Below are 22,152 nucleotides of genomic sequence, written 5' to 3' on the forward strand. Positions count from 1 at the left end.
TTGTCCTCCCTTTGCCCGGATAGGTAAGTTGACAGAAAGCTGCAGGGAGAGCTCAGTTGCAGGGCACACAAAGCACTATGGCTTTGGGCTACATCTTCGCTTTCTCTCCAGTATCCCTGCTTGAGGTGAGCCTCACTTTCTGGCTCACGAAGAGGTCCTCGACCACAGGTGCAGACCTTGGAGGAGATGAGCTCCACCTGCAAACCTATCCCCACCACACCAGCATCCCACGGTGTGTGCTGCTGGCAGATCCACAGGCAGGCTCTGTTGGCCCCCAAAACAGCATTGCTGTAAACAGCACTTCCTTCTTCCCTCCCGGAGCCTTCCTCCTGCCCCTCTCTGATTGGGGGTCACCGTGACTGTCTCATTTATGCCCTTAAATGAAAGAAAGAGAAAAGCAAAGCAAAACCAATGGCCAGAGCTCAAGGGAGAACTAGAGAAGGTGGAAAAGGAGATAATCTTCCTACAGTGGCACCGCCCCAAGTTGAGGGATGCAGGTGGCGAAGGAACCGTGGGTGCAGAGAGGCTGGGGAGGATGCAGCTTCCTACCTGTGATATTGACCTCCACCTGGCCTGAGCGTGTGCCGATGGGGTTGGTGGCCTCACAGATGTAGGTCCCTGCCAGGCTATAGCTGATGGGTCCCTTGAAGAAGAGGGTTCTGTTCTGGGCCTCCACACCCTTGGGGAGAGAGCCATTCAGCCTGTGGGAATTGGGAGACACGCGTAGGGTTATGACTCTCCAGCCTCAAGAAGAAGCTGTTCCCGGGTCACCCACGTGGCTCCAGGCCCTCTAGACCTTTTGCTGAGCTTGTGTGGTAGGATCTGTCTTGGAAGGAAGAAAAATAATACTAATAATCTCTTTCACTTAGTAGTTTTATATTATTCAGCTTTTCATATTTGATCATAATATGGGAATATAGGCAGGCTAGGTAGGTGCTGGTCCCACTTAACAGATGAAACCTGAGGTTCAAGGCCAGGGAACCACAGCTGGCAGGCAGCAGCATGGGAGCTCCAGCCAAATCTTGGGACTCCTGGTAAAGTGCTCTTTCTAGCTTCCTATTCACATCTCATGGTTGTCGGTCCTTGGTTTCCTGGGCAGCTAGTTAATAATACAGATGCCAGTCCGGCATGGTGGCTCACGTCTGTAATCCCAGCACTTTGGGAGGCCGAGGTGGTGGGCGGATCATGCGGTCAAGAGTTCGAGACCAGCCTGGCCAATATGGTGAAACCCCGTCTCTACTAAAAGTACAAAAATTAGCTGGGCATGGTGGTGTACACCTGTAGTCCCAGCTACTTAGGAGAGTGAGGCAGAAGAATTGCTTGAACCTGGGAGGTGGAGGTTGCAGTGAGCCAAGATTGCGCCACCATATTCCAGCCTGGGTGACAGAGTGAAACTCCATCTCAAAATAATAATAATAATAATAATAATAATAATAATAATAATAATAATTATAATACAGATGCCTTGGTTCTAACCCCAGGTCTCCTAAAGTAGAACCACTGGGGCAAAAGGCCTGGGCAAGCCACTCGGGTAATGAGATAGGAAGTATGTTCCATTCCACTACTTTGTGTTTTTGTTGGGAATGTCACAGGACTTTTTCATGTGGAAAGTGACTTGCAAATTTGCCAAGGACAAGGGATCTTCCTCCTTCCTCCTGACCCCTGCGGCCACAAAGCTATTCTGTTGAACCTACCAGTTCCTGGGTCCTCAGAGCTGAACTCGGCCAGCAGGCTCTGCCCACTCACACCTTCAGAAGCACTTTTTACTCCAGGAAGTGGAGGATCATAGGTAGGGCATACCAGTGCCCTCTGCTCCCGAGAAAAAGGGGACAGACTCCTTCTGGGCAGCTGTCTCCTGGCCACCCATATCAGCCTTCTCCTTGGTTCCCCACGTTCCTGTCTTTGTGTGTGTTCCATCCAGCTCTTCTCTGGGGAGAGCCTTGGCCCCAGCTGTCTGAGCCGGCTGGAGGGGAGACAGGACCCTTCAAGGTCAAGGCGAAGACCGTGAGGCCAAGAAGGGGATGGCGGGCCGCAGGGCACGTGCTCCATGAGCACAGGCGTTCTGGGCTGGCTGCTGCCTCCTCCCCAAGAATCTGGGGGTGCCAGAGAGAAGGAATAGGAACAAAGAAAGAGCTGAGATGCTCCAGAACACCGGCCTCCCAGGGGACACCTCGATAAAAATAAATACTGGGGGGTTGGGGTTGGAGTGACTCAGGCTAAATCACCAAAGGAAAATGACAGAACTCTTTATTAGGAAGAGGGAGGGAAGCAGATCACAAGGGAAACCCCTCTGGCAGAATGGCTTGTTCCACTGACCCTGACACTGTCACACATGGACATAATGTATATGTGTGTGTTGGTGGTGGGGGTTTCTCTCATGGCCCCGCTTCTCACTGAGCCCAGACCCTAATTTCTTCCCTGTCTAAGGCTCCTGGAGGTAGGGTGGTTGCCCCCCATCACCCGTGGTCCAGCCAGCCGTCTTCCAAGGTGACTGGCCAGCCCTGCAGCACTTACGTGGTCCAGTGGTACTCAGTGGCTGGGGGGTTAGCGTCAGCTTTGCAGGTGAGCTTCACATCCATCCGCTGCAGGTACCAGTTGCCATCAAACCCCTCAATGGTTACCTCGGGCTCATCTGTGGGGCAAGGGATGTTGGAAGAGGGTGAGGTCAGGAGAACGGGACTTACAACAAGGGAGTTTCAGCCAGGAAGGGATGGAAGGAGCAGTGGCATGGAAACAGCCAGGAGAGAGGGAAGTGTGGGAGGGAGGGTGGCGATCACAGAGCCCTGGAGTGGAAACAGGAGGGGTACATGGAAGGAGGAGAGAAAATAAACAAAGGGAGGAGATGGGGGAGACAGGAGGGGAGAAGAAAGTACCCCCAGAAAGAGAAAGGGAGGAGAAAGGAGAGGAGGGAGGAGGAGGGACAGTGGCGCCCACCCCAGGAGGCCCCTAGCAGCCAGCCCTGCTCACACTGCACATTGAGAGTGAGGCTTTCCTTGAAGCGGTCCATGTGGTAGTTGACGATGCAGGCCAAGGACTGCTGGTGGGCTTCCCTGCTGGGCACCAGGCGGTAGCGGCTAATGACCGTCACCGTGCCGTTGGGGTTCCGGATCTCTTGATACTCTGCCTCGCCTTTTAGTCGAGTTTCCCAAGATACCACACTGGGAGGCTTCCCATTGGCTGAGGTGCAGGTGGCCACCAGGACCTTGTCATCCTGTCCCTTCTTGGCTCGAAGCACTGCCTGGGTACCCTCTATCCAGTTGGTGGGTTTGGCTGTGAGGAAGCAGAGAGAGTGATGGGACTAGCTCTGTTGACTTGTCCAAGATGCACTGGCCCAAAGTGTGTGGTGTCCGTCAGGCCTTGTCTTCAGGTCCCCTTGGCCATCCCTGCCTCTCAGCTGTGCTGCATCAAAGCCTGTCCCAGAACCTCTTGCAGGAAGTTCATCATGTCTAATGTTATGTCCTCTCTGCCCTACTAGTCATATCCTCGTCATCGAGCTTAGGTCTCCTGGAGTCCCGGCATGTCTAAGGCAAGCAGTGCAGGTGGCTCCTTTCCTTACTGTGGTGTCTGATGCTGCTGCCTGCACAGTGCCTTGTGGGCTTCAACCTGAAGAACGACATTCCCCACTGTCTAGAGCTAAGCCCCTGCCCCTAATCCCTAGTGAATCATGGGGTGGCCTGGCTAGAAGGGACTGGAAGCCTCATGCCTGGAATGATGGGAGCATGCCCACCCAAGGGGGATGTCTGGGGTCACTGAGGCATCCTGAGGATGGCCATGCCCCGAGGTAACAGGCCTCTGGATGAATAGGGAGGGGGCCCAGGGCAGCTTACCCATCACCGTGAGATTGAGCTGGCTTTCCCGATTGCCTGTAGGGAAGGTAGCAAACTCGCAGATGTAGACACCCTCATCCTCCAGCTCCAGGCGGGAGAGGCGGATGGTGCCATCGGTGAAGGAGGGCCGCAGGAATTCCACACGCTCGCGGTAGGGAGCCAGCACGGACACGCCCATGGATGGGTTGTAGATGGCCACGTTCTGCTTGGAGCCATTGGTGGCCTTCTGCCACGTGACCTGGGTGATCTTCACGCTGGGCAGCGGGTTGGCAAAGCTGCAGTGCAGAACCACGTCTGTGCCGATGAAGCCATACATGGAGTCATTCACCTGGACCACCTGGGAGTGGGCGCCTGGCCAGGAGGACGGCAGAAAGTGGTCAGTGTCAGGCGTAGCCTCCCTCCACCCACGCAGTTCCCTGTGCTCTGGTCTTGTCTTTTATAGCAGTCATTATTGTTTTTATTCTGATTGTAAAAATATTAATTACTTGTTATAAAAACACTCTAGGCAACACTGAAAAATCATGAGAAGAAAGTGACAACATCCCATGATCCTTCTGCTCAGGTAATCTTGAAGGATCTATCTTCTTTTACTTTATATCTGTGTATATCCACATAACCATCTATCTATTTTAAAAAGTCAGAATCATGCTGTGCATATTACCCCATAAGCTGCTTTTTCCCTTAGTGATAGATTATAAACATCACTGTGTTAGCAAACATCCGTCTGCACCTTCATTTTTGGTTGCTTTTCGAGCAGAGCCCCAGCCTGGGAGCCATGCACCAGCTGCTTTGCCTTCCTGGGCCTTGGTCTCCTCCTCTGTTAAATGGGGCAGAGAATCCAGTCCTCTCCACCTCACGAGGTTACTGGGGGAACCAAATGGCGTGATGGATGAGAAGGTGCGTCAGAGGCAGGAGGCTCTGGGTGAGCTCGAAGGCCCACGGTGGCTGCCATCATGGCCACCCTGCTGTCTTCTCCCACACAGCTGAATCCCCATGCCCTGGTGCACTGGCTGGGCCCCCTTACCCAGCTCGGCAGAGGGAAGTGAGCACTGCATAAGGCCAGGCCTCCACTAGCTCCCCATGGCCCTCACAGTGAAGTCTAAATGCCTTCTCCTGGCAAGACCTCCTTGCACCTGCCTGTTGTCCACTTGTCTCCATCAGCCACACTTTCCCACCATACCAGACTGGGCCCATCCTCAGAACATGCCACATTCCTGGTTTCCTTCCCTCTTCCTCCCATTTATTCAGCCACGATTTGCCGAGTGACATATTCCAGGATCTAGTGTGAGCATTTGGGTCATATCAAGGAGCAATTCAGTCCCGGCCTCCATGGAGCACAGAGCCTATCCACCCAATACTCCTAGACTCTTACCCAGGCAGCTCCCTCCACCTAGACGGTCCTTCCCCTTCTCCACCTGTGGACGGCCCCCTGAGGCCACCTCGGGAGCCTCCCTGATCTTCCCTGCCAGAGCTAACCGGGCCACCTCTAGCTCAGCTCTTTCCTGCCTTGGAAGGTGGTGGTTACACATCTAGCTTCTCTACCAGACTGTGAACTCGTCCAAGGGCAGGGTCTGTCCTTTCCATCTCTGTATCCCCAGTGCCCAGTGCAGCATCTGGCACATAGTAGATGCTAGTAAATATTTGTTACTACACAAATCGCAATGGAAGTCAAAAGAGCAGACATTTGCAAGAAGAAGGGAGTGAAATTCCGTCCAGTCTCCACATGGGTTGTGTTATCCCCTTTAGAATGTCCTTTGTTTGGGCTTCCTTACCCCTGAACTTGGCTCAGCTCCATTAACGTGGGGCAGCTGTCCCCAGCACTAGGCTGTACCCTCCAGCTCTCTCCTGAGTCCTGCCAACTCCCCACAAGCCGTGTCCTTGCTGTCATTTGTATCCTTCATGTTTTTGTATCCTTACTTCACTCACTTTATTGAGCGTCATCAATAGCATCAATAACACCAGGCCCTGTACTAACCCAAGGCAGGGGAAGGGCCTAAATGATCCCCCAAAGGAGTCTGGGATCCAAGAGTGGAAATTTGGGGCTTATGCTCACTCGCCTCCTCGGCATGACTGGGACATTGTAGCAGCACAGGCTCCTCTGAGGGCCCCAAAACCCATGGTCAGTGCAGTAAGTTGCTCCCCTCTCTTCTGCTCGAGAGGCCACAGGCCAGGTCTCTAGGTCACTGCAGTATTCCTGGTGCTCAGCACAGAGTAGCTACTCAAGAAATGCTTGCTGAATAAGTCTATCTTTGGCTTCACCAAGCCAGGCCCTGCCATGTTCTGAAAGTTTCCCTGAGGTTCCCCCTTCTCTGTGCTGATTCACATCCACACAGCCCTTCAAGGTCCATCAGGCCTATCCCCAGCCTCGCCCCTCCAGCTGTCCCCTCTGCCAGCCTGTGGGGTGCTTCAGAGCTGATGTTCCCTGGGCAGAGGCCCCGTGGGCTGGGAATACGATGGGAGAAGCAGCCAGCCACGAGTTGGGAGGGCTACTGCTGTAGCCTGCCTCTGCCTTTAGCAGGCAGTGGGATCGTGGCCAGTTACTTCCCCTTTCTGAGCCCTATCTTCCTCCTCTGTAAGGCAGTAGGCTGGCCTCCCAAGTCCCAGTGGTCCTCCTGGCCCTAACTGTCTGATGGCAGCCCAGTGCAGCTGTGGCCCCACTCCAGAAACAGTCCCATGGTGAGGTCAGTGGGCCAGACGGCCCAGCACTCTTGCTGACGGGCTAGCTGGCAAGCAGCTAAGCCCTAGGCCCTCTCCAGCAGGATAATTGGGTGCTCCCCACCCCTCCCCCAGCCTGCTGGAGGCTGCCCAGCGGCTGAGATAATGTGGGCATAATTGGGGAACTTGCGCCACACAAAGCCAGGAACAGGAAAAGCCAGTTGGGAGGGCTTGGGCCCCAGGTGAGAGCGCAGGGAAGGGGTGTGGGTTCCAGGAGCCATTTCGGGATTGGTGCCATGCATGGTGGACCTGCAAGGGGAAACGGCCCTCTGAGCCCCTGCAATCCTGTCTCCTCTGGTCCCCTGAAGGTGTGGAGGCAGGCAGGGCACAGTCCCTGGGGCACAGGTTGACATTCGTTGGCTACATCTTCAGTGGTGACCTCACCCTCAGAGCTGTGTCAATGCCAGGAGGTGAGATGGCTGATAGCGGCCAGGCATGGGGTGGGGAGGGTGCTGCGAGGTAGCCGGGCACCCCAGAGGCCCCCTTACATCTACCAATCCCTCACCAGGCGGGGCGGCCCTCCCCAAGCCCATGTCTACGTTGGGGTGGAGGTTGCTTTTTTCCCTCCACTGTGGCACTCCCAGAAGCAACCACATGGTGGGGAAGTAAAGGACGTCCCTAGCCTCTCTCTTACTGGGCACCAAGTAGGTGCCCCTAGCCCTGGCCCTTTTTGCCCTGGTGATGGGCAGGGTGGGGTGGGGAGGGGAGGATCTTTAAGGAGCAGGTACAGACTCACTTTGGCGTTTGCCTCTTTGCTACATCTGACTGTTAGCAGGGCCAGGGGAGGTGACCTGGGGGGTGAGCATAAGGGAGCTTTTGGAGTAAGGGGCTTGGGGTCATTAAGGGTAGGGATTCGATCCCAGAGTTCTGGAATTGGGAGGTGCTGGAAGATTTGAAAGGCCTAAAAACTCCACTTCCCCACTCCAGACTTAGGGTCCGGGAATGTAAGCCTCTTATTAGGGGCTGCCTTCCTTGGTCCAAGGACTCAGAGTTGGGGAGAAGGACTCTTGTTCTTTAGATTGGGAGGTTTTCAGAGGGGAGCAGAGTCCAGGTGTCTCTAACAGGCGGGGTTAGAATGCCAGAGTCACCAGAGGAGCAGGGATCACTACCAGAAAGAAAGAGAAAGAGCTGGATGGGAGCAAGAATCCTGGAACAGGTGGGCCATGAGAAGGCAGGATTGATTAAAGGCAGCCTGCTCCAGGGACAGGCAGAAGAAACAGGGGTTTAAAGACTGCACAGCCCCTCTTCTTGCCTGTCCAAACTTCTCCAGACACTGCAGCCCTGACAATCTGAAAGCTGAGCTGACGTCTCCCACCTTCTGAAGGCTGTTCCATCACCACCCTTTCAGGCAGCATGGCGGGGCTGTTAAGAGCCAGGCAGCAGGGGTTTGCATTCCGCCTCTGCCATTGATGAACTGTGCAACCTTGGCCAAATGACTTAACCTCTCTGTAGCTCAGTGTGTGCCAAGGTTGCACATCTGCAAAATGCGGATTATAATAGTTAATACCTGCCCTATAAAACTGCTGTAAGGATTAAAAGAGGGAGTCCATGGGAAACTCAGAAAGCAGCACTTAGGACAAATGAAAGGCTCATTAGATGCTTCCATCATCATCATCACCATCATCTTTCATCTATGAAGCAATAGGCCTCCCTCCCTGGAACTTCATTCAACAAATATTTGCTGAGCACCTACTCCATACTGGACACTGTAGGGAGTGCTACTAGGCACCCCTCTTCCAGGACGCCCTTGTGACTGTCATCTCTTCCTACTCAGCTGACAGCTCTATTAATACCCCAATAACATATAACACTGACCTATACCCCTTTATCTTCTACTTCCTGGCATATGTGTCTAGCCTGTCTATTGTCTCCCAACCAATTGTAAGCCCCTGCAGGAGATGAAAGGAGCAGGCCGGGCCTTGGGTTGAGTTGACCATGTCACACCTGACACTGGCAGGATCAAGGGCTTGGGGAGTTCCCTGCTGACTTTCTCTGATTCCCTAAGCAGTCAGGGCTGGTCCACAGAACACATCCTCTTTTCTTCCTTGCAGGTTCCCTCTTACATGAGAAGCAGAGGCTGGCCCAGATGTGGGAACTGGGACCACTAAAATGGTAGCATATTGGAGCTTAATGGACCATGCAATCCATCATTTACAACGATTGGAGGGATTAGGTCACCTGCCCAGGGACACAGAACAGCAGCACCCAGCCCAGTGCTTTCCCACCCTGCCACAAAAACAGACTCTGGCTCAATCTAACTCCCTGGGGCCTCTTTCTGGGTGGTGTCCCTCCTAGAATATAACCTCAGTGACTCCTTTGCCCCTTGTGAGAAATGGCACAAACACCAGCTACAATACTGGTATGGCCACTGCATCTGCAGGTCACTTGACTGGGTGTCAGGTGATAGGTCAGAAACAGGGGCTTTGGGGATCCCAGGTGTGTGTGTGTGTGTGTGTGTGTGTGTGTGTGTGTGTGGTGGGGGGCACCTGCAGGAGGCTACTATGTGCTGAGCAATAAGAGCCAGAGAGGTGGGGAGTGAAGGGCAGAGGCATCCATAGAACCTGTGCCCTCAGCAGCAGAGGGGTTCTTGTATCCCACAGATATCAAAAGAATCAGTCTTTTTTTTTTTTTTTCTGACTTCAAGCACTGCCTATATTCTCCCTGACCACCCTATGAGCTCCAGGATCTGGGACCCATGCCCCTGGGGCTTGTTCTCAAGTGCCTCAGTTTCCCCACTAGAGCTCAGGTTGGGCAGTTCAGGCTGCCTCGCTTCCCAGAAGTGCTGAGCCAGCATGACGGGCCTCAGGCCAGCCCCCTGAGACGTCACAGACCTGCAAACGCCTGAGCTCAGCAACAAAACACAAAGGCTCCTCAGTTGTGGTGGACAAACCTGCTCCCCAAGGCCCTGCCTGCCGTGGAGCTCATCCGCAGGCCAGTGCCACAGGTTCCCACGCAGCGGGGTGTGGCACACTCCGCTCCCCACATACCCACTTCTAGCAGTTTCTCTTCCTGCCCTTTTAAATCCCAGACCCCTCTCTTCCTAGCAAAGCAGGCTGGAACCGGGCTCAGGCGTAGGTGAAAGTGGGTACCTAGGTGAGGCGAGGGGGATTCGGGGCTTCCTGGCATGAACCGCTTCTTTTGTACTGGCTGTGCCAGCCCACCCCAGTCCCTCCTTTCCTGAGGCTCTGCCTGGGGGCCTTGAAATGACTGGGCAGAGGGGGCCCTGGAGTAAAGTGGCGGCACATTGCAGAGAGGGAGTGGGTCTGTGTGCACGTGTGTGTCTAAGGCGGATGCTGGGCTCCCCCATAAGGGCCTCTATGAAATCGATATTCTTCGGGATGCATTTCTAGGGCTTTCCAGGGATGCTCCCACCCCCACCCCAGGAACTGGCAAAAGGGGACAGGATGTCCGGTGAGAAACCGGCTAAGTGGTAAGTGGGAGTGACTCACCCACTGGGAGGGGCAGGGCCTCCATCTGAAACCCTGCTGAGGCAGCACAGTGACCTAAAGGGTATAGGCCCCCTCCTCCCCATGCAGTCGCTTCTCCGAATGTCAACTCCCAGGGCTGGTCAGCTCCATACCTTCTGAAGTCAAGGCCTGCTCCACCTGGGAGAGAGGCTGATGTGGAGGAGCGTGCGATCAGGACATCCACCCCCTTTCTGGGGTCCCCTCCTTTCACAGGTTTTGCCAGTCAGTGTCACCTAGACCCTGATCATTCTGTCAGCAAAACCCAGAAGGCAGGGCTCTCACTGAGCTTGTCCTGTCTCATTTCCCCATTAGCCCAGGAGATTCACAGGTACCCAGTCCTGCCTCCAGACTCCCCTCCACACTCAGGAAGGGGAGGAGGGCTCAGCAAGGAAGCAGAAGCAGACTCAGCAGACCCAGTTCTTGTCCTGGTGCTCTAGCCACCTTTCTCTGGGGCTGGGCACAGTCTGGACTTGAGTCCGGCCTGGCCTTACACTGCTGTTAGTCTAGCATCTCTGTGTCCCCTGCCGCCTGCAGTGCAGAGACTGGCTGGTGGGAGATGCTGATAACATCCCATGAGCCCACAGTCAGGGGCTAACTGCTATCATCCAAGTCAGTGCCTCCGCCTCTCCTTTGGGGTCACCAAAACTGCCGATGTTTTCCTCTTGCTTGATGACCCCCCAACTTCCCACATTGAGCTGTTTAATGATGGGCTGTGGGGCTGGAGCCTGGCACCTTGGGCAGGTGAGCACAGTGTGTGGGAGAGGAGGGGGCGCGGCAGCCTGGGAAAAGCCCCGAGAAGGAGCCAGCGCAGGAGCCCAGGATCTTCCAGACAGGCCAGGCTGGCCAGGCTCTGCTTCCCTGGCAGTACAGAAGCCCGGGATGGCAGCAGGGATGGCAGCAGTGATGGCGGTGCTCTGGCAAGTCCCGCCTCCCTCCAGCAGGACAGGCTGGGGGACAGAGATGAGTCAGGGAGCTGAGTTTTGCCTTCTCCCACCAGGTGGCTGAGGACACCTGGACTCTGTCCTGCAGGCCCGTTTCATGCTGGCTGCCCCATCCCCACGGCCCATTGTGGGGCTGGTCCTGAGCCAGCCTCTGACTCCATTGTGGCACCCCAGGAACACAGAGCCTCTCTCGGCCCTGCCCGCCTCTAGCCTTCAAGGCATCCTCTTGGACCATTCTCCTGTACCTGCCACCTTTGCTCTGCTCACCTGGATGCTGGGAGAGGCAGGCTCTGGTCCCCACTACTTGGCCACTGTTTTTCTATATGGCCTTGCATAGGGTAGTTTCCTTTGCTGTAAAATGGGAGTATTGGCTCTGATTACCTCAGGGGACTGCACTTTGGACATGACCTGTCCAGCTCTCCCTGACCCAGCTGTGCCTTTGCCTTGGATCAACTTCTGGAGACCTATCTACCAAGTGGCTGCTCTGCCTCTGTACACTGCCCAGCTCTTTCAGGAAGACCTCCCAGGTTAAGTGGAATGCCAGGAAAATCCAGGCCACAGCATGGCAAAGCTGGAGCACACAGGAGCTCTCCGACAGTCAAGTAATCACCAAGTCTTACTGATGCCAGCATCTCAACAGCTTTTGAATTCTTCTTGATTTTCCAGCCCCACTGGTCTCGATTCAGACTTCCTAAGCCCCCTCCCACTAGTGCATACCTCCCTCCACCTCACCTCCGGCAGTCTCCCTTTCTTATTTTCTCAATATTCCTGGGCTGGGACTTTGCACTAGCCCTTCCCTTTGAACCTTAGCACCTGCCATCTCATGCCTCCCTCCATTTCCCAAGCCTTGCCCCTTGTCCAGGCCAACATCATCCCTTCCCTAGTCCACTGCTGCATCACACTAAGTCTACAGTCTCCTGCCGCCAGCTGTGCCCTGTAAGTCCTTCACTCAGCTGCCAGAGGGATCTCTGTAAAATGTAAATCAGTTACTACTTCAGACCCTCCCATGGTACCCTGCAGCCCTCAGGATGAAGGTTTTCTGGGCTCTAGACCCTATCATGGGCATCCCCATCCTCCAGCCACTTCCTCTCCCAACTTTCTCTCTCTTCCTTGCCACACCGAACAATCCTGTTGGTTCAGGTTGCTGCCTCGGCTAAAACTGCACCACTCCCCCGTTACCTGCGCAAGTCCTTTTCATTCCTCCCTGAATCACCTTAGAGTTGACTTTCAAGGGGGAGGCTTCCCAGAGCCCTCCTCTTCCTACCATCATGGATTGGGTGTTCCTGCACCCCCAGGGTCCCAGTATCTCGGCATGCACCTGTCACAGCATTTCTCCTACTGAGTCTGGAAAAGGCCAGGATTTCAATCAACCCAGTGCCTGGCACATGGGAAACACAGGGGGCTCAAGTGGCAGGTGGAAAATGCTGTGAGCAGCTGGGGGCCTGAGCCAGGGTTAGCCATTTCTCAGGGCTGACTGCAGCTTCCTGGAAACTGTACATTATGCAAAAGGCAGGAATGGAAAGTGAAGCCTCACACCTGCATGGAAGGGAAGCAGGTCAGGGTCTGAATCTTCTCCTTCCTTGACTGAAAGCAGGAAGCCATGTCCCAGCAGGAGGAAGGTTGGCCCGATCCCTCGCCCACCTCCAACCCCATGTCTCCTGCTTACTTCCCTGAGACATTTTTCAATTCCTTTCCTCTCTCCTCTGCCCCAGTTCCCAGCACCTAGGCCCTCTTCCTTCCTCATGCCAGACCATAAGGTGACAAACATTTTTCTCACCCAAGCAAACTGCATCCCTGAAGCCCTGCTCTGGAGATCTTAGCCTTGTTTGTGTCTGCACTCCCTGGTTCACCACCCCTCCCACCACTGCTGGGGCTTCTGCTGTCCCAGCCTTTCATGGTCTGGCCAACCTGGAACCCCCTGGCTCTGAGGCCAAGATTCAGGCAGGTTCCATTGTCTGTCGCTGATGCCAACCCTCTCCACCCCAGCTGCAGCAAACGACACTGTCTCGTAGCAGACACGGCAGCCTGGATTTCCCTCGGCAAGTGTGCATTTTTAATGACACATTTTGGGGAGTGTAGGCAGCAGCCTCTTTGGAAGGCTAGTGTGGGGGTGGGAGAGGCGGGGGGCTGCCGAGAAAGCAGAGGGAGAATTCCCCAGGCTTCCCCGGAGAATCTTTTAAAAGCTCAGTATTGACATCTGCATTGTCTCAGCCCTGCAGGCTTCATGCTGATGTTCAACACCTGTTTGGAAGCAGAGGGTTCTCGATCTGCCTCATCCCAGGAGGGGCCTGTGGGGCCACCCCAGTGCCCAACCGTCCCGATGCCCTGTCCAGCTATGGGCAGCTGCCTGCTTGGATGGCTGTGGGGGTGAGCAGAAGGCAGTGGGGGAAGGTGTACAATGCCTACCTGCAGGGAACGTTCATTCTAATAGGGATGGGGTGGGAGCTCTGGGGTTGTGTAGAAGGCCCAACAGAGGAGAGATGAAGAGGAACATGGGTGGGGGTGTAGAAAGTAATCTGTGAGCTCTGACTTTGAATTCAGATAGACCTGGGTTTGTGTCTGCTGCATTTTAGCTGGCTGACTTCGAGAAAGGTACATTAATCTCTCCATGCCTCAGTTTCCTCATGTATAAAATGGGGCCAATAATAGCACTATCTCCTAGGGCTAACTTGAGGATCCAATGAAATAATTCAGTTATGCTCTTGGCATAGTGCTTGGCCCATAGCTATGCTATACAAGCAGTTGTATTATTCGCTAGGAGAAAGAACCTACCTAGAAATCACATGCGCTGGTTCCCTGATTCCCATCCCGGCTCTAAGCCCACCCTGTGATCCCGAGCAGGCCCCTGCAGTGATGAGGCTACTCCCCCAGGGCACGAATGACCTCTGCACTAACGACAGTTTGGAGGGGAGACTGTCCTGTTGTGGGGGCTGTCCTGTGTGTTGCAGAAGTTTAGCAAGATCTCTGGCCTCTACCCAAGTGCACCCCCTCCACTTGTGATGACAAAATAACCACAGATGTTGCTGCATCTCCCATGGCAGGCAAAATCATCCCCAGGTAAGACCACTGGCCTAGAGGAAGGGAGTAAAGCTCAGGCAGGGATGCTGGAGCTCACGATGGGCATGCGGGGCTGGCTGTGGCAAGCTGGTGCAGAGAGGAGTGGGAAACACAGTTGGGGGGCACTCTGGTGGGGAATTGTCATTGTTTGTCCAGAGACAGAGGGTCCAGAGGTGGCTGGGAACAGAGGTGTAGGTCTTCCTGTCTGGAGAGCCTGGGCTGTGTAGGAGGGGCAGCGAGTTGTGTTTGGGGGAGACAGGTAGAGAGAACAGGGCCCTCTGGGGAGCTGGCTGTCAGAATATGGGTTATAGAGTGGAATGCGTGTCCTCAGAGGATGCAAGAGGGTAGACAGGGGCAGCGAGGGGAGTGACACAGGGGACATGCAGTGGGTGTTGTGAGCACCTTTAGACAGGGAGGGGAGGGAGGCTACCAAGGTAGGGGCTGGGCTGGGTTTCTAAGAGCTGAAACAAAGTCGGGCAGCGTCTTCCTTCGGCTGGTAAAATGCTATCATTTTGGAAGGATTTTCACCTCATTTGGTTCCTGCTTAAGTGAAATCCACAACATGTGTTCTGTGCATTAGTGGAGTGTTTGTGCTTAATTAGTGGCAAATTCTTTCATATTAAAGTCATCAAGTTCTGCCGTTTGCGCTCCTCACCCTGGGCCTGGTTCTCCTGGCTTTTCTTTGAACACAGGAGGGCCTGATTGCAGACTTGCATGTGGTTCCAGCCTCGCAGCCTCAGGAGCAGCACACACATGTGCACGCACACCTTCCCTGTGGCATTCGGACCCTACAGCACCAGCCCTTGAGCCCGTCCCACCCAGGGCTGGCATCTGGCACTCCCAGAACTTCCATCCATGCCCCAGGCACCTTCTGCTCCCAGGCAAGGCTTTGGAGTCAGAATTCTGCCTGCCCAGAGGCACTCTGCTGTGGGAGGCCCTCCTTGGTGAAACCTCACCCTGCAGTGTCTCAGGTGGCACAACCATGGACTGAAACTCCAGCTGCAAAGTGAGGGACTATTGGTTCGGGCTTCAGGGTGTGGGTGGGGCCCTGCTGCTGAAGGGGCAATGAGGAGAAGGCAACCTGACTGTTCAGAAGGTTGGCCCCGCACATTCCAACCAGGCAGCAGGACTAGGAGCTCTGTGCACACTGCCAGAGCAGCAGGTGGGGGGCCACTGGAGTGACATTGGGACGGAGGGCTCTCGACCCCATCCCCTCAAGAAGGCCTTGGTCTCACCAATCCCCACTGCAGTGACCCCTGAGATAATACTTTGTAGCCACAGCACAGTGGTGACCTTGAACTCTTGGACAGTGAGTGGGGAATCGGTGACCAGAGCCCCAGAGCAATGTCTTCCCTCCACCTGCTTCCAAAGCAGCTTGGGAAGAAGGAAGGATCTGCATAGGCACCAAACCCGCTATTTCATTTCTGGGCAGAACTCACCAGTCTGGACCCAATGAGCGATACTGTGCTCAAATTGCACACAAGGTCTGGGTTAGACGTAACATTCTCAGGTGGGGCTGGGCCTTCTGCTGAACCCTTCCCTGTACGGGTGATACGAGAACTGCACCAGGCCTTGGCACAAGGTTCTCAGGGCCTCTTCTGTACCCGGACTTAGGCGGTGCCAGGAAAGGGAGCTGTGATGCTGGAGGAGACAGCGGGAGCTCCTCTCCTCACAGCCCCTCCTTGGTGAAACCTCACCCTGCAGTGTCTCAGGTGGCACAACCATGGACTGAGACCCCAGCAGGCCAGCCTCTCTTTCCATGTCTCCCAGCTCAGGGCTGTCTCCATCCAAAAAAAAAAAAAAAAAAAAAAACCCAACAAACCCTTCCTTGCTTCCTTGCCGCCCTATGAGCTCTGCTCCTGGATCAGGGACCTCAGAGCCGGGGGATAGCAGTCTTTATCTGATGCACTTCAATGACCAGGGTCTGGGGCCAGAAAAAAAGGGGGGATGGGAAACGGAACTAGCAAAGGCTTAAAGTCAAGTTTTCTCTTGACTTCTTCAGCTAGTGTGGCCCCAGGAACCCCCACCAAAGGGTCTCCAGCAGGACTGCTGGAGGTGGGCCAGGAGGGCGGGTCCCCCAGGAACCAGCAGATCAGGGCCTCAGGACTGCTGGGGTAAGAGGAGGCAAAACCCCTGGCCCTGTGTTCCCTCGGCGGATGAGAGGACCCAAACCCCACAGAGGGGAGACCAGCCCATGCCCAGATGTTCAGGCTTATGTCTGAGTATCATCTGGGTGGGGCCTGGGGTGGGGAGGGACCACATCACAGGATGCAACAGAGGTGGGGGAACTCGGGGACCGGGGCAGGGATTCTGAGTGGCCCTTTCATCATTGCAGAGGCCACTCACTTTTCATGCCACCCCCCACCTCAACCTACTTTCCGGCTCAGCTACCACCCCAACCCCGATTCTCTACCCTGGCCAAGGGTCCTGTGAAAATGAGCAGTTATCTTCCAAACATAAGCAATGACCTTTTGTTCAGCTAGCGCTGGGCCTCCCAAACTCATCCACCCTCTCTGAGGACACCAGCCTGAGCTGGAATACCCAAACTTAATGTACTTGCCCCAGTGTTAACCACTGAAACCATTCCCCTCAACCACCCACAGAAATCCCAAGAGTAGCCCCCGCCCAGGTCTCAACATCAGTGCCAACCTAGACCACAACACAAACCTGGGTCATGACCCCAACCCGAGTGTTAACCTCTTCCCGGTTTAACCACAGAACGAAGCGAACTCCAAGCATGGCCCTCAGTGCAGCAGCAGGCCTGAGCTCAGCTCCTCTGGAGCTCCAGGTCTAAACCCAGCCCCAGCTGGGGGTCACCCAGGAGGGCAGGCAGCCACGGCCCACAGTTTTCTTTCCACCTGACAGTCCCCCATCTTGGGTGGGCAGAGAAAGTGGGGTCTTCAAAAAGTCATGACATGGGGTTTTTGGGAGAGGCCAGCCGAGCTGAAGGCTGCCCTGTGGGTGGTCTGCCTGCAGGGGGCACGGTGCTGTCTGCTCTCTGCCTTGCTCTCACCCCGCCACAGCAGGGCCTGTGGGCACACCCAGGTCCCTGGGCTGTCCCTTTCCCCAGTGCCCAGAAGGCTGAAAGGGGCAGTGGGAAGGCAGAGGCTTCCTTGTCTTTCTTGGTGCTAATGTCAGCCTTGGCACTTAACCAGCAGTAGAAGCTATGAACAAGTCTCCTAACTTTCCCGAAACCCAGCCTTTTCACCTGTAAATGGGCCGAAGCACATCCACCCCATTTGGTTGGAGGGAGAACTCCTGTATAAAATGACCTCCCCAGGCCCAGGAGTCTTCTGGGAGCCCTCCTGCCTGGCCTGCCCCGCTCCCAGCTCCCGGCTGTCATCCTCCCTTCCTCCCTCTTTCTCGGCAGCACTGAAATCATCACTTGGCGAAACGCTGAGGGGAGCACATCCCTCTGCCGCCGCGGCCTGTCTTCTTCCTGCCCCGCCAGGCAGGGGCATGTGGGGTGAGGGGCCTGAGAGGCAGAAGGTAGAAGCCCTGAGCTTGGCCACATGTCCCCAGCTCCACCTGCTCCCTCCCAGCATCCCCAGTGGTGTCAGAGTTTCGAGAGTGGGGTCTTTCCCATCCTTCCCCCGCCCGACCATCCCTCTGCCCAACACGAATCTATCAGGAGCCTCGCCCAGCCCCGCTTCCAGCTCAGACTTGTCGGGGTTTCAAGAGTCACTGGGTAGGGGCTGGCGTGCCAGGGCCTGCTCCGCATCCTGCCTCACGGAGGAGCCAGCACGTAGGCTTGGGGCTCGCGCCCAGCTGCGGATGCAGCTCAGCCTCAGTGGCCACCTGCTTCCCTTCCCTTCCCTCGTTCCATTCCCATGCCCTCTTGGCTCTGTGCAGAGAGGCCCCTGAAAGCCCAGGAGTGACTTGTGGCAGTGATATGTGTGTGTGTGTGTGTGTGTGTGTGGGTGGGTGGCGGGGGTGGGAAGTGGACCCCATGTTTGCCACATCTGGGAAGAGTGCTGCCTGCCTCCTTCGGCCACCCCAAGGTTGGGCCCACCCCCCTTAGCAGCAGCAGAAGCTGGGGCTCAAGTGCTCCTCTCCTTCCCTCCCTGGGGGAAAAAGTACAAAAGGGTCAGGTTCCCTGCCAGGACCCTCCCAAAGGATGGCAAAAACAGTGAACACACGTGCACTGCTGATCTGTGCCAGGCCGGGGGTTGAGTATTTACATACATTAATTCACTTAATCCTTACAACACCCCAGGAGAGAGATTGTCCCCGTCTTAGAGATGAGGAAACTCAGGGAGGTCAAGTCATCTGCCCACGGTCACACAGTCTGCAAGGCTGATTCTGATCAGGGCAGTCTGTCTCTGCAGGTGATGTTCTTCACCACACTCATGGCTCCACGGCCTCCCTTTCTCCCCTTCCTGGGGAAAAGAGTGGCCAGCACCCTCTGAACCAGACCTGGGTGAGCAGCCCCTGCCTGCTGGCAGTGCTGGCCTGAGGCTGACGATGAGGCTGCTGGGAGCTCCTTGTAGAGAGGGCAGGCATCATCCCCCTGCCCCTGCCTCTCCTCCTTCGCTCTGGGGGAGGCTGAGCTGACACCTTCACCCCAGGACTACAGGGGCTAGCAATCCCGGCAGCCCAGCACAAGGATATGACTGAAGACTCCAGACATGAAAAGCCCCCATTCTTCCCCTGTTTCCCTTCCCTCCTCGTCCCAGAGCTCAGACACTTGACTTCCAGTCCAAACCCTGCCACTCTTGGGGTGTGTATCTCTCTGTCTGCCCCTCAGCTCCTCCACCTGTGAAACCTGGAGGTGGCACCTGCACCCATTGCCTCCCCAGGCTGTGGGGTGGTGAGGGCCAAGTGAAAAAGGAATGCTGAGCGCCTCTGAAAACTAAAGGGTGAATGACAGTCTGCATGTATCAAGTACCTGTGACGTCATCCATTTACATGTAAAATCTCATTTAATCTTCACAACTACCCCAGGTAGGGAGTCCCCTCAGCCTCAGGCCAAGAGAGGAGAGTGACTGCCAAACTCTGTCCTTTCCCAAGGCCCAGGAATGGAAGGTGCTGTTATTCTTTTCCTCGTTTTTCACTCAGCCCCTCCCACTCTGGGCCATGACCACCATGAAGCCCAGGAGGTGGCAGCAGGTGCTTGTGAAGAGTCAGCAGAGGCTCCTCACACCCCTCCCTGAGTTGGGGCACTGGGGTCCTGGGAGGCCCAGCTCAGCCTCCAAGACAAGTGGGGGGCTCTGACACACCTCTAATGTTGGACAATGAAGCCAGGTTTCCCCAGCCGAGGCTGCTGGGATAGCACACCAAATTAGCTTAATGAGTGAGGCCCAGCTTTAATAGGCGCCCTCCGTGTTGCAGCGCCGACTCCTGCTTTCATTTTTAATGCTGGGAAAGGGTGGGTTTTCTTTTTCTCTCTCCCCCGTGCTTTTTCACCCTGGCTAATGACTCCTCACTCAGAAAGGCCCCTACCACTGCTAATTAGATTTAATTACTGGGGTAATGAATGATTTGATTGGAAAACTAAAATATTGTGGGTGAATTTTGTGTATAAATAGGAAAGTCAAAGGGACAGGGAACTCAGGCTGAGACCAGTCTGGGGTGAGAGGAAAGACCAGGCTGAGCATCGGTCAGCTGGCAGCTCTGAGACAGGGACCGTCTGCTCTCGGCTCCCCATTCTTAGAGGGGGAAATGGAGGGACAGAGAAAGGGAACTCTTCCAAGGCTGCCAAGAAGTTGGTGGGAATCAGAGGAAGCAGGAGCTGGCAGGGTCAGACCCAGGGAGAAGAGGGGTGGGAAGGAGTGACTTGAGCCTGGATGGCTTGGCTCCATGGCTCGGCTGGCTCAGTAGTGTGATCATGGCCCAGAAGCACCTGGGCAAGAGTTATCAACCAAACACTAGCCCATAGAAATGTACTGTGGTGGCCTCTCTTGTTGTGGTTACAAAGACCCAGCCTCTGGGTCACCAGATAAGCAAATAGCTCAAGCCAGGAGGCAGCCAGGTTTGGCGAGAAAGAGCAGTTGGGAGGCCTGGGTCCCCTGGAAGGTCACTACCTCTCACTGCAGAAGGTTCTGTCTATTTCCTGCTTGGCTCACAGCCGCCTGCTTTGGCCTGAAGTGATGTGGGCTGGGGAGGGCAGGGTGGGCAAACACATTTGCTCTTTGAATTTGATGGGGACACACCAGTTTTGTATTACTCTGGGGAGGGGAACCCTGGAGGAAGAAATAGCAGGGAGAAGGGGATGGGCATGCTGGTTTGGTCCACAGTCCACTCCAGGACAGGCCCACAATGATACCTCTGTGCTGAGGGCCTGAACTCAGGTGTCTTGCTGCCCCCCAGGCATCTTGCCCTCCATGTGTACTGAGCTCCTCTCTCCAGCTGCTCCTTCAGCCCTCCCCCTCCCAGGGCCCAACCACAGTTGCATCAATACAGCCCCTTGAGTCTCCTTCTGAAGGTCTAGAATACAGCCCTTCAGCTCCCTCGGCTTCCTGCAACTCCACAGGGAGGTGAGGCTCCTACTGTTTCTTATCTGGAATCACAGTACTGAAAATATCACACCTTTACTGAGCACTCACTGTCGAATGGGTATTATGTTAGGTAATCCGTCTCCCTAGTATGCTGAGAAACTGAGGCTCGGGCTCCTGAAGGGATCTGTCCAAGCCACACTGCTAATAAGTGGATTTAAATACAAATCAGATCTTGTTACACAAGTCCCCAGTCAGCTCTCCACTGCCTTGGGGTAAATCTAAACTGCTTATCAGGCCTTCACAATCTGTCCCTGCCCATATTCCCATTTCCCTCTCCCGCCCCTCCCAGTTCCCCACCCTCCCTACCAGTCCCCGCTGCCAGTGGAAAACTCCTACCCACCCTTCAACACTCAGGTCCCACACTGCCACCAGCTCTGACCTCAGGTTCCCACAGCACCTGGCTCCTTGCTCAAACAGCTCTCCCTGGCACACAGTGTTGGCTGTGCCATGAAGAGAGATGTGCTCACCCCCGACGTCCCAGCACACAGCCTGACGCCCTGGATCCAGGTCTGCTCGATGAACTGCGAGTCAGAGTCAAATCCCAGAGAACATACTCAGGGATGGGGGTACCTGGTGGCTTCTCAGGTCACTGCAATCTTTTAATCAAGACTTCTTAGGAAGCTGAGTGATCAAAGAAGGACCAGAATCCCTGGTGAGGGTCATGCTTATTTACCAAAATGAGATTCTCTGTAAGAGAAAGGCTGATGCGCTGCATATGTGGGGGCTGCATTCAATTCATGCCTCCAGTGGGAAGTGGGAGAACCCTCCTTTACTTCCCAGGTCGGTTTGTAAGTGCTGATCCCATCACTCTCCTCCAGCCCCCTTTATCAGGAGGCTCCTGGATCCTGGAATAATCAAGAGGGAAGGCGCTACCCATTTTCTAGATGTTGAAATTAAGACTCAGAAAAGTGGGTGTCTTACATGAGGTTATATAATAAACTAATTGAAAAGCCAAAAGGAATCCAAGTCTCTTGACCCTTTTTCTACATTCTTGGTGCCAAAGGGGTGAGGAAAAGGCAACAACAAAGCAGACAGCCTTACAGCCCTGGTGGGTGAAGGCATCTGAGTAAGTCTGGATATATATTTTATTTTTTAAATTTTTGGTAGAGTTGGGGTCTTGCCTAGGCTGGTTTTGAACTCCTGGCCTCAAGTGATTACCACCTGCCTCAGTTTCCCAAAGTTGTTAGGATTACAGGCATGAGCCACTGCACCCAGCCCAAAGGTAAGAGTCTGTCTTTGGAGGGCAGGTTGGTGTCCCCTGCGCAGTGCTCAGCGACCCAGGCTGCCTCGAGTAAGGTGAAGATGGGCTGGACTTCAGCATAACAGAGCGGAGCGAGCCTCTTGTCAGTGCAATCAGAAGGTGTTCTGGAGTTCAACCCGCCCTCCCCTCTGGGGTGGGGTTGGAGGAGGGAGGGAAGCTGAAGAAGCAGGTCAAAGCAAATCCTCCCCATCTGCCCCACCCCCACTGAGAGCGGGCAGAGCCTGAGCCTGTAGGACCAGAACCAGGTGCCCTGTCCTGACATGTCCCAGAGACACAGCTTGAGTGGGAAGAGAGGGAGGTGAGTCAGGGCTGGGTGTTGGGGGCGAGAGAGAGGGGCATGAGGTCTGTCCCATTTCTGAGGACACAGGGACCAGGGCTGGCAGGAAC

At 55.0% G+C, this 22,152-nt stretch overlaps 1 protein-coding gene across 1 annotated transcript in view; it reads right to left on the reverse strand.

The window, feature by feature from the left end:
• NECTIN1 (nectin cell adhesion molecule 1) overlaps positions 1-22,152 on the reverse strand; it is a 67,912-nt gene that overhangs the window by 13,635 nt on the left and 32,125 nt on the right. Inside the window, exons 2-5 of the mRNA XM_010356983.2 lie at positions 3,828-4,178; positions 2,968-3,270; positions 2,515-2,632; positions 550-701 (exon numbers count right to left, since the gene is read on the reverse strand). Of these exons, the coding sequence (XP_010355285.1) occupies positions 550-701; positions 2,515-2,632; positions 2,968-3,270; positions 3,828-4,178 (924 nt within the window). The remainder of the gene's footprint in view (positions 1-549; positions 702-2,514; positions 2,633-2,967; positions 3,271-3,827; positions 4,179-22,152) is intronic.

This window comes from Rhinopithecus roxellana, chromosome 15 (genome assembly GCF_007565055.1).
Source record: "Rhinopithecus roxellana isolate Shanxi Qingling chromosome 15, ASM756505v1, whole genome shotgun sequence".
NCBI lineage: Eukaryota > Metazoa > Chordata > Mammalia > Primates > Cercopithecidae > Rhinopithecus > Rhinopithecus roxellana.